Source organism: Hemibagrus wyckioides, linkage group LG13 (genome assembly GCF_019097595.1).
Source record: "Hemibagrus wyckioides isolate EC202008001 linkage group LG13, SWU_Hwy_1.0, whole genome shotgun sequence".
NCBI classification, from domain to species: domain Eukaryota; kingdom Metazoa; phylum Chordata; class Actinopteri; order Siluriformes; family Bagridae; genus Hemibagrus; species Hemibagrus wyckioides.
Window position 1 is genome coordinate 25,791,098 of NC_080722.1, and position 17,363 is coordinate 25,808,460.

The following is a 17,363-nucleotide window of genomic DNA, read 5'->3' on the forward strand; positions in this document are numbered from 1 at the left end:
CAAATCACATATAGGCTATCTTTTAAGGTAGTTTCACCTATTTCAGGGGTGTCAGTTGATTAAACAGGTGGAATCAGGTGTGGCTTCTGCTCGGATGGACTGAAATCCTGCAACCACACCGGCCCTTGGTGGAAACGGTTTGACACCTATGACCTATTTGGTTAGGCTAAGCCCCAGGAGAACAGGTGATAAAGCCGAAATAAAAGGTGAGTCCAGGCATTATTTTCCAAAGCGATGTATTTTGGTGCATCAAACCCAAAGAACAGGAAATAAGAACGAGAAAACAAGCTGAAGGTTACTTCAGCTGAGCTAACATACCACAGACTAACAGACGCTAGTCATCCATTATGTGAGATATAAAAATAGTGCTGGGGTGTAAAAGAAGCAACTACCTTACTGGTGATTATTTTCATATATTATAACAGTTTGCCCCGCCCATCAAAACACAGAGTGTATGTCAAATATAGGTCTTAAAATGATGGTCACTCTATTTTTCCACTGTAAAACACTTCAAGATAGTTAAACTTTCATCTGCTGCCTTAAAAACATGAGCAACTTGAAGATGAACCCACAAGTTGTCATGTCTACTGGACTATTTTAAGTTTAATTTTTGGAAACAGTTTAATATCCAAAGTTTGTCATGACAGTTAGAGTTAAAGGGGAGCAATCATTTGACACAGTGCAATCAGGATATCATATTTTACAATGCACAGTTATAACAGACCACCAACAGACGTTCCACTTTAACTTCTGTGTATTCAGAAACCTACACAGAGTCACAGGAAGCCTAGAGATTATTTCCGGGGACTCGGGGCACAAGCAGGGGACACACTGGACAGGGTGCCAACTCACTGCACACACACATAAAACACATACACACACTTGGGACAATTCCGAGATGCCAATCAGCCTCCAGTGCATGTGTTTTTGGAAGGTCAGGAGCTGCTCGGACGCTTCCCCATTTGACCACCAGAGGGCCATCTGGAGGGTCTATTTTTTCTTATGTTTATGTTCTGTCTCATGGGCCTTTGTTTATGCCCCCTCCCACACACACACACACACACACACACACAAGCACACACACAAGCACACATTTTCTCTGCCCAACCTGCTCTGCTCCCATCTTTTACACTCACCTGTTACCCATTTTCCCCTGCTAAGCTTCCCTATATATACCTGTCATTTTCTGTTGCTCAGTCTTAGTCTACTGTTGTCGGGTCTACTGTTCCTGTTTGTTTTGTGTTTTTGAGCATGTTTTCCAGTGTGTTATTTTGTCTATTTGTGAGTTTCTCTAATGTTATTCTCCATAATAAAGTGTTCATCAGTTTTAATAAAAGAATTACAGGCTCTCATGGTGGAGACCCGGGTTCGATCCCTACAATGGGAGGCGCCACATAATTATTCTCTGACATGGACTGGTGGAGAAAATAGGAAAACCCCGGGGGAAACCCCTGAAGCATGCCAGGAGCATGAAACTTCAGCACACACATAAAGACAGGTCAGAGCTGGGAGTCAAACGCTCAACCCTGGAGTTGAGAAGCCAACCACTAAGCCTCCTTCCTGCTTTTTTAAAAAGATTTTATTATTATTTATAATATATATTTTAATATTATTTGTTATTTATTATTTTATTAAATATTTTAATATTATTAACATTTTATTTTGTAATTATTTTTAAAAAATATGTTAATATTATTTATATTTTATGTAACTGATTATTTTTTAGTGTGAATTCCGAAACAAATCTCACAGTCAGAAGGTTTCTATAACGTTTCCATTTAATATAAAAAAAAATGAAAAAGAAAAAGTGAAACACACTTATGTTACTTACGTGTCCTTAATAAAATGGCAGCTCTGTGTAATCCACCTGAGAAGATCCTGACCAGCAATATGCATTCAACTGTAAAGTGTTATTAATGCCGTCTGCCTACAGAAATGATTTCATGCGGTGTGCCGGACACACACACACACACACACACACAAAACACAACAGAATTTATCTGTGTCCAGTGCTGCTTATGATTTGGTTTCAATCTACTATAAAATAAATCTAAATGAGAGTGTATGCACATAATGTATTTCCTAATCAGGGTGTTTTTATAGTAATGGCACACTATAGACCTGGGCAGATATTTAAATAATTCCTTTAATAAAGAACAATTTGTTTATTATTATGTCCTGACCAGTCTCAGGCGGCATCGCATAACATCTATGTGAAACAACTCCGGTCATTTTTAGGCACATCAAAGGAAGCAGTCAGCATCCAGTCATTCTGAAGGACATACTGCTAACAATTATGCTCCTTTTTAAACGAAGGGCATACGACGTGATTGATGCTGCTTTCATCTGAATGCATATTGTAGCAGTGCTCAGGCTGCAGTGCTTCAGAGTCGCTCTAGCTCGGAAAAAGTACAATTCTCAAACAAATCAACTCAAGCCATGGAAACTGACTCTGTCGTACTGCTAAAATTGGTTAAAAAAGAAAGAAAAAAAAGAATGTGGTAAATTTCAAAAATCCATTTCCATCTATCTGTTTGTTTGTTTATTTATTCGCTTATTTATTTATTTTTACTTTTAGTCGGAGACAGACTCCAACTCAACAAAAATGTAAACTGGATTTCATTTCAGTTCAATTTGATTTTTTTTGTATAGAGTTTTTAACAATGGACATTGTCACAAAGCAGTTTTACAGAGCATAAGAATACACAAAAAAGATAAACTTTCACATTTTAATTTATATCTACACCAGTCAGCTATAACACTGTGAGCAGTGAGAGGCGAAGTGAATAAGACTGATGATCTCTTGATGATCTGAATAAGACTCGATGATTTGAGCGAGTTTGATGTCTGCAGTGGTCAGTATCTATCAAAAGTGGTCCAAGGAAGGAACAGTGGTGAACCGGCGACAGGGTCATGGGTGGTCAAGGCTCATTGATGGACGTGGGGAGCAATTAGAAGGTTGGCCCGTGTGATCCGATCCAACAGACGAGCTACTGTTGCTCAAATTGCTGAAGATTTTAATGCTGGTTCTGATAGAAAGGGGTCAGAATACACAGTGCAGGACGGGTCAGGGCTGTTTTGGCAGCAAAAGGAGGAACAACACAATATTAGGCAGGTGGTCATGCCTGGTTGGTGTATTGCTAATGAACAAGCCAGCAGTGAAGGCAGTAAGGAAAAATTCCCTTAAGGAAGACATCTTGAGAGGATTCAGACTCAGGATTCAGACTCAGGATTCAGATGGAGACTGATTCTTACAGCAAAGCCCTATTTCTCCATGCAGGAGACATGACTGCACTTCAAACCCTTCCGCTGTTTAACTCATGTTACCTTACACTGCAACCTCAGCTGCTGCTCCTGATATCCTCACAGCTTAATCATGCACAGCAACAGCAGCATATCTGACCAGATCTAAACCAATCAGCTCTCTGTGTTTAGCTCAGCAGCACTGTTGTTAGTGGGCCAAGTTCGGAGTAGAGATTGATGCTCAACATCATCATCTTTCCTCATCAGGTCTGGAGATTTAGAATTTTTCCCCTATTTAAATGGTTTATTGGCTTTGATTGGCTAAAGGCGGAAATATTCTGCTTTTAAACCAACTTTAATTTCAAACTGTTACTTCAGGACCACTGCTACATACTGTACACTTTGTGAGGTGTGGAAGATATTATAGTATATTAATGATTACTACAGACTATCAAAGGGAATGCAGCGCACTCAATTATTGAAAAGGAAGGACACTGAGACGGAAAAGAAGGAGCTTACTGCGGTGGAGAAAACAAGGAGAATTGAGGTTGTGGAGGAGTTGAAAGAAAGAAAGAAAGAAAGAAAGAAAGAGAAAGAAAGAAAGAAAGAAAGAAAGAAAGAAAGAAAGAAAGAAAGAAAGAAAGAAAGAAAGAAAGAAAGAAAGAAAGAAAGAAAGAAAGAAAGAAAATATATTCATGTTAATTGATGTTAACCCTATTTAAAATTTGTTTGTTTACTTTGTGCCTTTTTTTTACTGCAGTTGAAATCTGCTCTTTGTCACCACATCACAGAGGTTTTTTTTGATGCGCTTAAATAGTGTCTTTTGTCCTTAAAGTGTTGGCACATTTCAAGGTCTTTTGGTTTGTAGACACTTTTATTCGGTGCATCGGCTCAAAGCGAGTGAAGTGATGAAGAGGATCAATCAGAAAGCCGGGATTAGTAGGCAGTATTTAATGAGAATCTGGGAAACAGCACAGAACAAACTGATGAAGACAAAATAAGACAAAAGAACAGCGAGGAAGAAGGCAATACCACTGATTTGCTGGACGCCCACCCCTCCGACACTCGAGACATGACTCCGTTAATCTTTAAGAATTCTCAGCATCCTTCAGGCACTCTCCAATCAACTCAAGGCCTACGTTCATACTCTTCCTCCAGTCCCTGCAGATCGATAGCTGACTGCTTTCTATCCGAATGTCAGAGCTGTCTCTGAAGCCAATCAGCCTAAATATTCATTAAGCGTCGCTCTTCATCACCTTCATTCTGCTCGTTCCGAGCACTCAAGGAGACCTGCGTTCTGACCAGACCCGGTCTGCTGACCACTGGCCGTTCTCCAGGCCGGTTAAGGGAATACTTTAGTGCAGTCTGACAGTTAATCTATTCCCCAAACAGACCTGACCTCCATTTTTAAGTCAATCCCCCTATTCCATCCTCCACAGCTGACGTTCATAGCCTCACGCAGGACACAAATGACACAAATGAGAAGCCGGCTGATGAGAAATGTACTACGGGGCCGGTGTAATAACTTTGTCACAGTCCCAGGTGCTAAGCGGAGTGCTCAGAAGAGCGGATGGAAGAGAGAAATGAGATTTGATTCCACGGGGTTTTATTGGGTCTCCTCATCCAGTGACACTTTAATGTGCCTCGCCAATTGATATGAAATTGTTCCTTTTTAATAAAAGCCTTTCAGCGCCATAACTCCGGTCATTTCCCGGGGAAGCCGAGGCACGACCGCCTGAGTGAAAAGCGAAAGGGATGAGACAGAATGCTAAAATTGCTGAGGCAAGGTAAGTGCTAGGCAGTCGTGAATGAAGCACTGAAACGCTATGACTTGTAAAAGAAGTCATTATCTACAGTATAGAAGAACTTGCATATAGAAAATCTAAACTTCCTGTGTACATCTTCATACTGTAAGCAACAGGAATAGCGACAAGCGATGCTAGTTTCATCAGATACAGCCTTTTGGGAGAACTCTTAAAGGTTCTATGTGCTGTACGACGGAGCACGTAGCATCTGCTGAAATATTTAACTGTTAAACATTCCAAAAAACACTGAATTGAATATTATATTTTCTTACTGTCCAATCATACACTCTTATGTTTATGAATCAAATTATATTTTTATACATGAAATAACTTAAATCAAACACTTTTGTGAAAGAAATCAGACTGAAATGAGAGAAACCCTGAGATTAGAGGGAGGAGTTTTGCTGTTAACAATACAATTTTTTCCTAACACATTAGTTTATGTTTAAATAAATTTATGCAGTGATTGAATTTGTATTTTCTCGACTAAGCTTTTATATATGGATTGATGGATGGATGGATGGATGGATGGATTTATCTACGGATGGACGGACGGACGGATATTCCATATATGAAATGCTCAGATGGATGTGCATTTGGATGCACAGATGGATGGATGGATGGATTGATTGATTGATGCATGAATGGATGGATGGATGCACAGATAGATGGATGGATGCACGGATGGATGCACGGATGGATGGATGGACGGATGGATGCACGGATGGATGGACGGATGGATGGACGGACGGACGCACGGACGGACGGACGGACGGACGGACGGATGCACGGATGGATGGATAGGCAGACGGGATGGATGGATGGACGAATGTATAGATGGATGGATATTCCATACATGAAACAAGTGATAGACCCAGTTTAGGTTTTTTATAGAGCCATTCATTTTTAAGAGTGTAAATGCCTTAATGCAGAATAATCAACACTCCATAATCTGCACTTTCCTCTCTGTGGAACAGAAAGCAAGCCTCTGTGAGATCTAATATCCCTCCCTGGAAATTACTTATGCAACAGGCAGACATGCAGGTCATTTGTGTCTTTATCTCTCTGACAGCAAGAGAACCTGCTCTGCATATTAGCTTCACTGACTGAACAAACCAATTTTCCACTCCTCTCTGCAGCTCGTCGCAACCACGTCTGTGCCCTTTAAACATATTTTCAGTACAGTGTTAATCAGACAGCCATGGTGAAAAGCATCGTTTCAGGTCCAAGCTGATGTCATTACCTCTTCAATTGAGTTAACGTCCGTTATCGCTGACCTAAAAATCAGATGGGAGATAGTAATAACAGCGTGGTTTATTGTTTAGGAAGGATGGCGACTCAGCAGAGCGGACGTTATGGAATGACGGAATCTTAGTTTGTAAATGTAGCTCTACAAAATAAAGCTTTGGACATTAAGTTCTTCAACACGTCTTTGGCTCCTTTATAAAGACCTCATAAAAATAATAGCTCACACTTGGCTACAAACACTGTCAAGAAAAAGCTGATGATGAGGAAGATAATTGGAACTGTATAATAAGGGCATATATTTAACATTTCATACAGCCATTCGCTTTACTCTAGAGTCATCAACGTGAGTCACAGTGGATGATTACCTCACGCGGCGTTGTTTCACGGCATTAGATATGTAGATGTCATGGTATTAAATATTTAATATTTATGTTTTGTGCCCTGAATATTTATCTCATGGACCAATTTCATAAAGCATACTGATTATTACAAACTTAAAAGCTTCTGACATTTTCTCCCCAAATTTGTTCTCTTATAGATAGCTAATCCTCTACTTTTTTAGACAACTGCTACTAACTCCTGGATAATTGAAAACTTCTCATTCATATATTATTATGAATTCAGCAAAATCTGCAGTGTCACATTCTATATTTTCCGATCCCTGATTTTGTGGATGGCTGGATCGTTATCTCCTCGGGTGTGAAAGCCATCAATATCCATGACCAGTGACACTCCCTCATGTATGGCTGTTAAATCAATTTAAATCAATGTATAGTTTTTATGTGAGTGAATAAACCGGATGGATTTTACAGCATGTTGTAAGAAAGGCTTTGGTTTACATAATCCAAGAGTCAAAGATCTGGTAAAAAAACATATATTTAATATGAATGAGGACCTCACTCCACCATACAAAAAAAAACCCCAGACTAAACAATAAAGGTAGAGTGACTATAAATTAAACACATTAGCAAAAAATGTCCAGTGTTTGGGGTTTATTTCATTACAATGTGCTTATGGTTTCATTCTTCATTAAGTTTGTGAATAATTCCATTGCTTTAACCCCTCTCTGGAATTCCCACTTTCTCACACACTAATTGGTAGATTATAAAAAACTTTGCATCAACTTTGGAACAAATTCCTGCCTCTCAACGCTCTTATGAGCTTTCTCTCAGTGAAGCGCCGTTGTGTACGGCATCAAACTGGTGCTTGATGATAACAGCAAATGACAGCTGTACTGAGTCGAAACAATGCCCAGGAATTGAAGAAAAAAAATTCCCTTCCCAGCTTTCGTCCCGGTTTGAAGATACGTGGGAAGCAGAAGACTTTGTAAGAATTGTGTAAAAGATGCGAGCCCACATTAGCATGAGGTGAGAATATATCAGCTAAATGAACTGACTAGCTTTTAGAAACCGGGTAAAAGAGAAGACACACTGACCGCTGCTTTTTGCATTCCACACCACTAAGCATGGATATAGCTACTAGGCTCACACGTCCACCTTGTTCAAAAGGGTATTCCCTGATTCTATTGTTAACGCTTTAGCACTGCATTCTGTCGACCTCACTCACACAAAAATCCTTAACTTTACTGATGGGAAAAATGCAAAACATTAGAAGAATGAAACACAAGTTGAATTTCTAGATATTTACGTGATGCTCATTTTGGGTGTAGTAAAGCCATGTTTTAAGCCATGCCTTTGGGGAAAACCAGAATGTGGTCAGGTTGTTAAAGCTGGTGGCTTAAACACAAGCCAACCTTATTAACACTAACACGGTAGCTGCAGCCTCTGTGTGACGTACCCTACTCTGTCATCCATGTCAATCACTGCGACTGGCCAATCATGGACATCTGTGAGGTGATGTGCAGAACTGGGTGGACAGCACTTTTCTTCATGGTGTAACATCACAGCATGAACAGCAATCTGGAAATAATCTAGTTGGCTGTTTCCATGTGTCTCAAATGGGTAGCTATCCCATGACAGGGGAAACCTAACTTCGGTAAGAAGACAACGATAATATAATAACGATAATAATGACGATCAGTTGATTTATTGTCGTTATGGAATTTATATCATTATCCATTTAAGCTGGATGGGCAGCTGTTTTTGTGTTTTATTTTTGCATTTCAGAATCAGTCGAGAGAGAAAGAGAGAGAGACACACACAGAAAGATAGAGAGAGAAAGATAGATGGAGTTAGTCATCCTGTTTGTCTTCTTGCCCTTATGTGTGCATTTCTCTTAGCTAGCATGCTAACCCTCACCGGCTCGTGCCAACGTTTTTGACTCCCGAACAAAATGTACAGATTAGTATAAAAAAACATCGATAACACAAATCAGGTACTGAAGATACAGTTATTAGACACAACAGTTTTCAGATTTATTCTATCCTCTGTATCTGTACACTCAGCTAGCTGGCTCCCGAGGCCTTGAGGGCTGCTCAGAGCTCTTATTCTCTCTGAATGTTCACTCCAAGACTTGAAATTAATCCATGCAGTGGAGAAGAGTGCAGTACAGTACAGCCAACAGCTCCTCTGCAAGTATTTATCATGCAACAGCATTTTTCAACGAGATAGAGCCGGACGCTTTAAAATTATTTAATGAGATTACATAAAATCTGATTCATTCCAAACGGTTTGTTTTATGTTTCGGATTTTATTCGGTTTTTTTCCGAGTGTGGGTTTTGAATTAACGCAGTTTGTACATGAATATTTGATGGTTTTTAAAAATCTATATTTATAGTCAAATAATTTTGTATTTTCACTACAGAATAGTAAGGTCTGCAACATAATTTAGATGTAATCCAAACAACAACATCGCTGGCTGCTGCTCTGCCTCAGGTAACACACTCCATCAGCTCCGTCATCCACACACATACACCGACCAGGCATAACATTATGACCACCTGCCTAATATTGTGTTGGTCCCCCTTTTGCTGACCCGTCATGCACTGTGTGTTCTGACACCTTTCTGTCAGAACCAGCATTAACTTCTTCAGCAGACCGGGAACACCCCACAAGAGCTGCAGTATTGTTTTTAGCCGCGTTCCTTTGTTTTGCTTTACATCCTGTCTTCACCCCTGTCGTGTCATTTCCTGTTAAAGTCATGTTTCCGTGTGATATCTTTCTGGTGAAGTGTATATTCCGTGTGTTTCTGGCTGCGGTGTCACCGAGCCTCCTGTTCTTTTTTTCATCCCAGTGTCTTGTCTGTTGCCCTTTTCCGACCTGCCTGTGACCTGTTTTGTTTGGCGCCAGAGACAAACTTCACATCACGATGCTTCAATCACCGAAGACAGTCCACACCTCCTAATAACCACATTCACTGCAAATACCTGAACACACACACACACACACACACACACACACAAACCCCTGATACACCTAGCTCACATGAAGGTATCAAATGTGACAAGGTGCCCTTTGCGTTGTGTTGGAACTCCTTAGGCATCTATTGTCAACATCAGACAGACTAAATGATGGTGAATTTATGATCTGCCCCGCAGCAAAGTTTTCTGAATGAAGTTCTCTTTAACATCAAGTCCAAACCACAGAAAACTGCATATTAAACCACTGAGCATTTTACTCGCTGAGTGGGCGTTAAACTAAATTTAGCTAAATAAATTTCCCACACCAGTATAGTTGTTGTGTCTACACTACCCTGTTATTTCCTGCAACTCAAGATAAAAAAACTCAACAGTGGATGCTTATGAAGCGGAATGTATGGAAATGAGTCTGGAGAATCACATGGGAGACGATTTGGTGTGTTTTCAATATGGAGTGCATCCAAGTCAGGGTCTGCTTTGGTCAGTAAATGATTTCCTTACATATATGGAGATTGACAAAAGATTTATATATTTTACGGAAACCTTAAATTGAAATGGTTCTGTCTGATACTTGAATTTTCTATGGTGTTGAGCTACTTCTGAGATAGCAGGGATTCCTGAATTCGTCTGCTCTCTGGAACTTCTTGATCCATCCTGATGCCCTGCTTCTGCTTGGAGTCTCATCACTTGGTATCCACTCGATGCTGCTGAGGATGGAGCACATGAGCAGCTTGAAGATACTTGAGACTACTGTGGATGGCACCATGATAGAAACCATAAACAGTTTAGCCCTGAAGTCTCCGTCAGGGAACAGTTTAACAAGATAGATTTCATGCTAAAGCTAGAATGAATTTCCTGGTTGCACTTTCTGACCATATAGAACACAGAAAAAAAGATTTATAATGATGTTATCTGGAGTGGATGATGATGGCTGGTTCCTCACTAGGTTTCTTCCTCATATTGTCACAGGGAGTTTTTTTCTCTCTACCGTTGACTCCATCCATCCATTTTCTATTCTGCTGGAGCCTATTCCAGCACACATTGGGCGAAAGGCAGGGGTACACCCTGGACAGGTCACCAGTCCATCACAGGGCCACACAGATAGATAGACAACCACACACACACTCACAATATCAACCTAATGTACTCCCCATGGAGTACATTGTGGGAGTACCCAGAGTAAACCCACACAGGTACGGGGAGAACATGGAAACTCCACACAAAAAGGCCCCTGCCTGTTCGAACCTGGGATTCAAACCCAGGACCTTTTTGCTGTGAGGCAACAGTGCTGACCACTAAGCCACCATGCCCTCTCTACCGTCGACTCAATAAGGGCAAATGTATAATTGATATCCGGAATTGATTAATTCAGCAAAGCTGTTTCGAAACCATGTCCATGAAGGTCAATATTACCAGCTGGATGAGGTTCAGTTAAATTCAATGACGGCAAATGATTCATTCATGATGGCAAACTCACATCTACAAGACATTCTCAGAATACATTTAAACTTAAACCCATTTTATTCTGTAAACTGTTGAGAATGCTGAAAGTGAAGCGTTTGTTTTCGGAGCCTTCTGCACCGCTTTAGTAAATATAATGCAAATATATGTAGTGGGGGATGTAACCAAAATATAAATGCATTACTCTAAATGAAATGAGAATGTGTTTGCCAGAAATCTCACAGGGCCGCACGGAGCAGGACGAGATTCTGTGGGGTGAAGGCAGCAGGTGTTGACTTTCAAGTGGTCTGATAAGAAGCTTATGGGACAAAGAGCGAGCTCAGTGTTGGGGTCGTGGTGGGTAAAATTAGGCTATTAGGATGTTTATATATTCAAACATTAGCTCATTGGAAATAATTGTTGGAAAATCTCAAATGATAATTGCTGCACAAATGCGATAAACAAAAACGCCTTGAGTGATGTAGCTGAGGCTGAATGGCTAGAAATCATACACAGAGTGGAAAAAAAGCTCATTTTAAATGAACACATCGGTTCCACGTGATTGAACTGAGTAACATTAACATGATTCGTTTTCCTGCATCCAAAATGATTTAGATTAGATTAGATTAGATTAAACTTGATTGTCATTGTGCAAAGTACATGTACAAAGCCAATGAAATGCAGCTAGCATCTAACCAGAAGAGAATAGCAATGAGCGAGCATGCAGGTTATTAGTAGGTAAATAACCACTGATACGGTAAAGCTGGAGAGACACTGAGCCTCGAGACGTATATGTGCCACCATCTTGGTCATTATTATAAAAAATAAATTAAAAAAATAAAAAATAAAATAACATTAAATTAAATTAATATATATATTTTTTAATTGTCCAGAATAGTCCAGAATAAAAATCCAGAAAAAGAAAATCATACACCGAGTTCACACCTGTGCTGAGAATCAAACCCACAATGCTGCTGTTTTACATCAGACACACTGTATCATCACTGCATATTTCAATCACCTAAATTTAAGTCTATATTTATAATGTAGCTCCCAACAACACCAGCACCCTTGTGAGAATTTAAAATGGTTTACTTTAATACTGTGTGTAACAGGTTTAAATTAAGTTTAATATAAGCAACGAAATCATGTGTTGTTAATAAACGTAATATTTTCATGTTTTTTTCTTGAATCTGACTGGCCACATGTTCCTTTTTTCCAAGGGTTTCTAGAATATAATGGCGGGGTTCACATTTTATTATAAATAAATGAATAAATAAATAGATAAACTAATTAATTAATTCTCCTTCTGGTTTAGGCCACACCCACTCTGAGTTTTAATCTAAATACAGATACACCTTTTTGGAGCTCTAAACAGACACAGATACACACACATTTTAGCACGTCATTCTGCACTTAGCCAAAAATAAATAAATAAATCTCAGCAGACAAATATGCATTAAAAATGCCAGTTTGATTAACAGTCCACTTCCACTCCCAGATTCATTCCCAATCTCTGTTAACTTTCACTAGCTACATTATCTTTAGCAAGCCATGGTGATTGTTCAACGGCTCTGACAATCATCTGATATCTTTAGTTAGCGTAGCATAGATTCTTTCAGGGCTAGCAGACGAACGTTAATCAGGCAGATATGCAGCTCGTGGGGGAATTTCTACTCACATAGCAGAAGGGTAGAAAAGCAGATAGATCAAATATATGTGAAGCTCCTAACTAATATTGAGCGTACACTGCATTATATAGCAGGGAATCTGTAGCTTGTATTGTTTCTAGCTAGAAAGCACTTCTGTATCACCTTGAGCTTGGTGTCCAGTGTTACATACGGTACGTCCATAATCATGGGAACATATTAGAAGCAATGATCTCACCAGAGGTTTAAATAATGAACAAAACGCTCTTTTGGGTTTCATTAATGTCTTTGCTAACACTAAAAAGCCAAAAACTAAAATCCTCTCAGACTCCTAGAGCAGTTCAGTAGCATTCACAGGCAATTAGAGTGTTAGCAGAAGAAAAAGAGAAGACGACAGAAATGTGGAAAGAAAAAAAGCTGTTTCATAAAGAATCTGGATTTCTGGATCCGGATCTCTTGTGGCGTCTTTGTGGCGCTCAATAGAGACGCCAAGAAATGGGGTTTGCCTTGCCACAACTGGAACATCTGTCATTTTTTTTCAGCATATCTTTTACATTCTTAAATTCATAAATATGAATTAGAGAAGTCTGGGTAAAGAGAGAGAGAGAGAGAGAGAGAGATCCTTTAACAAACTGAAAAAAAATAATAAATCCAAGGGAATATTTTATTCTGTATTTTTTTGTTAAAACGAATAAATAACTGATTTGATGGAAAGCTGTGGATTACTAGAAAAATTCTATCACGATTTTGACAATTCTGTGAGATCCAAGCATCGTATTTTAACCAACTGACACAACCCTTCAAGGCTGGCAGAACTGGCATGATTCCATGGTTGCCATTTAAAGTTCATCATAATAATTTAAACGTTACATGGTTCTGCTCATCATCATCAGCCCTTTGGCTTGTGTTTGTCTGATAACCGAATAATAAGAGAAAAGTTAGTAAAAACGTCCTGATGCAACAGAAACAAAAAAACCACAGGATCGATACCTACCATTAGGACTCTCTTCATCTATGGCTACTATGGTGGCTGGTGGTCCGGTTCTGGAGAGCTTGCAGTCTGGAATGGAGGAAAAAAACACAGATTTTAAACCGAAAGCAAAGAAAGACATCAGCATGATCAACTAGCACATGAAAACTAGCCTAGCTTACTTCCCACAGAAATCGATAAAGGAGCTATGAGTGCAGAGCTTACTACAGAGGAAGGTCACATCTGCGTAGGTTCTTCTCGCAGAACAGTAAAGACAAGAGACAAGAGAAAGAAGGAAGGTGAAGAGACTTACCTTCATACTGCCAGTCTGGACATGGAGACACAGCCATCAGAGAGACAGGAAGGAAAAAGGAAAGAGAAGAAGTATGATTTTTCTGTATTAACTGAAGTAAACACATCTTTACTTTCTGGACATTTGTTCAGAAGTTCAGCAGTGCTAACCAGCTGAGAAATTAGATGACAAAAGAAATCAAATATAAACGTGTTTAAAGTGCCATTAAACAACAGCTGCTCTCATTTCAGAATTCCAAACTCATCAATCTTCACTTATATCTTAAGTTGTTTTTATTTGTCACATATACATTACTGCACTGTGAAATTCTTTCTTCACATATCCCATCCTTAGGGGTTGGGGGTCAGAGCGCAGGGTCAGCCATGATACAGCACCCCTGGAGCAGATGGGGTTGGGGGTCTTACTCAAGGGCCCAACGGTGGTAGCTTGGCGGTGTTAGGGCTTGAACCATGATCCTCCGGTCAACGACCCAGAGCCTTAACCACATGAGCTACCACCGCCCCATCGAAGAGTAACAGAGAACATAACAGAGTAGAAAGTTTTATTGTATATATACAGACTGGACTTGGGTTAGAATCCTGAGAATTAGACAGTAACTCCTTCTGTGTCCAGCTGTTTGGATATTTGATGGTAAACACACCAAAAAAACATAATCATTAGCAAACTGTTGAGGTATAAGGGAAATAAAACACTACAGGATGTCCCAAAAAAAAAAAAACATGACCAAGTTTCGAGATTGTGAACTTGGAGTTCAGTGCTGGAGTTGAGGCTGAGGAACTGTTAGAGCTCGACTTCACACACTATGCTGACAGAGATGGATTTTCTATCTTGTAGTTTACACGGTACAGCGGTAGGACTCACATTTAATTAAAAGAAATAAGAGGTTTTCACTCTGGCAGTTTAGTCCAAAACTGAGCATGAAAAGGTGTGAAAGATGTCACGTGGACCAGGATCGGTTCGGTTTCACTGGAACTGTGCCGTGTGTGTGTTTTAGCTGATGACATCATTAGTTTCCGTAGTACACGTGTAGCTTGAGTTACAGGGGAACGCTGTGGGACACTGAAGAGGTCAGATGCCTTTCTGCACCAGAATAATTATAATAATAATATTAATAATAATATATGTTGAGATGATATTGTTGTGAGATGATATTTGTCAAACACCAAATGTATCACATCAGTCTGAGTGTTGATTGCATATATATATATATATATATATATATATAGTGAGAGTGAGAGAGAGAGAGAGAGAGAGAGAGAGATAGTTACAGTAGTGTTACTGTCATGAAGTCATGTAAAAGGAAATTTTCTAAAATGAAAGAATAAAAACGTAATAAAATGATTTTAAATGCAGCATCAATAATTCACCACATACAATATTTTAATGTGGGTTTGTTATGATACATAGCCAAAAAGGTGGATTTGCACCTGACCAGAACATACAATGAGTCTGATGTCCAGGAATTGTATTCGTGTGTGCCGCATAAAAAGCTAGTGATATATATTATTTGGGAAAAGAATCAAGTACACTCCAGTTCTGAAAGCTTCCTCCTCACTGGACACAAGGTCAGAATGTTGCTGAATCCAATTCCTGCTCCTGGACCTTGAACACATTTTGTAATGTTCTGGATTTTACAGAAAATCATCAGAATCAGAATAAGATTTTTTCTAAGCTGAGTACATGGTGTACATGATGCATTCTTCTTCTCTGAAGCTGAGCCACAAAGGGTTTTTTTTTTACTACTTATATATTTTACACCACTGTGCAGGTTAACACTCATCTTTTTCTTTTATGTATAATCCTCTTTGTCTTTTTTTCTCATTGTGATGGGTGTCAAAGGGATTTCCCATGTATGTAGCTTCATATTTATTTTTCAAAGAAACAGTGATGTCTGACCTAATCAGTCTGATCTAAGAAGCCGCACCTGAGTCTATTGAAAGCCAAGATTGACTGATAAAACAGATGGAGTCAGGTGTCGCTCCTACTTGTGGATATGACTGAATACTCCCGTGCTGAGGAGCACAGTGCACAGCTTTCTGCAGAATCAATAGCTATAGACCTCCAAACTTTGTGTGGCCTTCAGATTAGCTCAAGAACATTGTGTAGAGCTTCATGGCACGGCTTTTCATAGATGAGCAGCTGCATCCAAGCCTTACATCACCAAGTGCAATGCAGAGCGTCGGATACAGTGGTGTAAAGCACGCCACCACTGGACTCTAGAGCAGTGGACACGTGTTCTCTGAAGTGACCAATCACACTTCCCTGTCTGGCAATCTGATGGATGAGTCTGAGTTTCACGGTTCCCAGGAGAACGCTACTTGCCTGACTGCATTGTGCCAAGTGTAAATTTTGGTGGAGGGGGATTATGGTGTGGGGTTGGACTCCGCCCTTTAGTTCCAGTGACAGGAACTCTTAGCTTCATACCAACACATTTTGGACAATTTCATGCTTTGTGGGAACAGTTTGGGGATGACCCCTTCCTGTTCCAACATGACTGCACACCAGTGACCAAAGCAAGGTCCATAAAGACATGGATGAGTGAGTTTGGTGTGGAGGAGCTGACCTCAACCCCATAGAACACCTTTGGGATGAATTAGAGTGGAGACTGTGAGCCAGACCTTCTTGTCCAACATCAGTGCCTGACCTCACAAATGTGCTTCTAGAGGAATGGTCAAAAATTCCCATAAACACACTCCTAAACCATGTGGACAGCCTTCCCAGAAGAGTTGAAGCTGTTATAGACACAAATATAGATATTATAGATATTAAACCCTACAGATTAAGAATGGGATGTCATGAAGGCTCATGTGCATGTAAAGGCAGACGTCCCAAAACTTTTGGCAATATAGTGTAGCAAGCTGACACATTAGAGTTTGGAACAAGACTGTTGAGCTACATAACAGCAGCACTGGTTACTGATGGATTTCACTACTCCAAAATGTTCCTGTAAGCACTATAGAGGGCCAAGTGCAGGGAACATCAATCCAACAGAAGCTCCTCACAAGATTTCTGATTTTGCATTCCAAGAATTCTGAAAGTGAGTCAGAAGAGCAGCCCAATGGCCAATGACCACTCTGAAAGAGCCCCTGAAAGACTTCAGTTAAACTCCAGAGCCGTGGCTTCCCTGCACGCTCACGCCGGAGGGCTACATTATTGAACAAAAGGCATGTTGAAGCTTGTTTGAAATTCACTACACAACATTTTGAAAAGCTTGTGAATTACTGGGAGAATGTAGTCTGGTCAGACAAGACAAAAATCAAACTTTTTGGCAGTAATACAACACGCCATGTTTGGAGGAGAAATGGCTCTGAGGACGACCCTAAAATATCATAACAGTGAAGTCTGGAGGTGGAAGCATCATGATGTTGGGCTGTTTCTC

At 39.9% G+C, this 17,363-nt stretch overlaps 1 protein-coding gene across 2 annotated transcripts in view; it reads right to left on the minus strand.

Annotated features, from left to right (window-relative positions):
- Nucleotides 1-17,363, minus strand: part of pcdh15b (protocadherin-related 15b) — a 199,149-nt gene that overhangs the window by 147,302 nt on the left and 34,484 nt on the right. The window contains exons 3-4 of one of the 2 annotated variants that reach the window (XM_058407184.1): nt 13,985-13,999; nt 13,696-13,761 (exon numbers count right to left, since the gene is read on the minus strand). In XM_058407184.1, coding sequence (XP_058263167.1) covers nt 13,696-13,761; nt 13,985-13,999 — 81 coding nt within the window. The remainder of the gene's footprint in view (nt 1-13,695; nt 13,762-13,984; nt 14,000-17,363) is intronic. The other variant, XM_058407183.1, reaches the window with a different exon arrangement.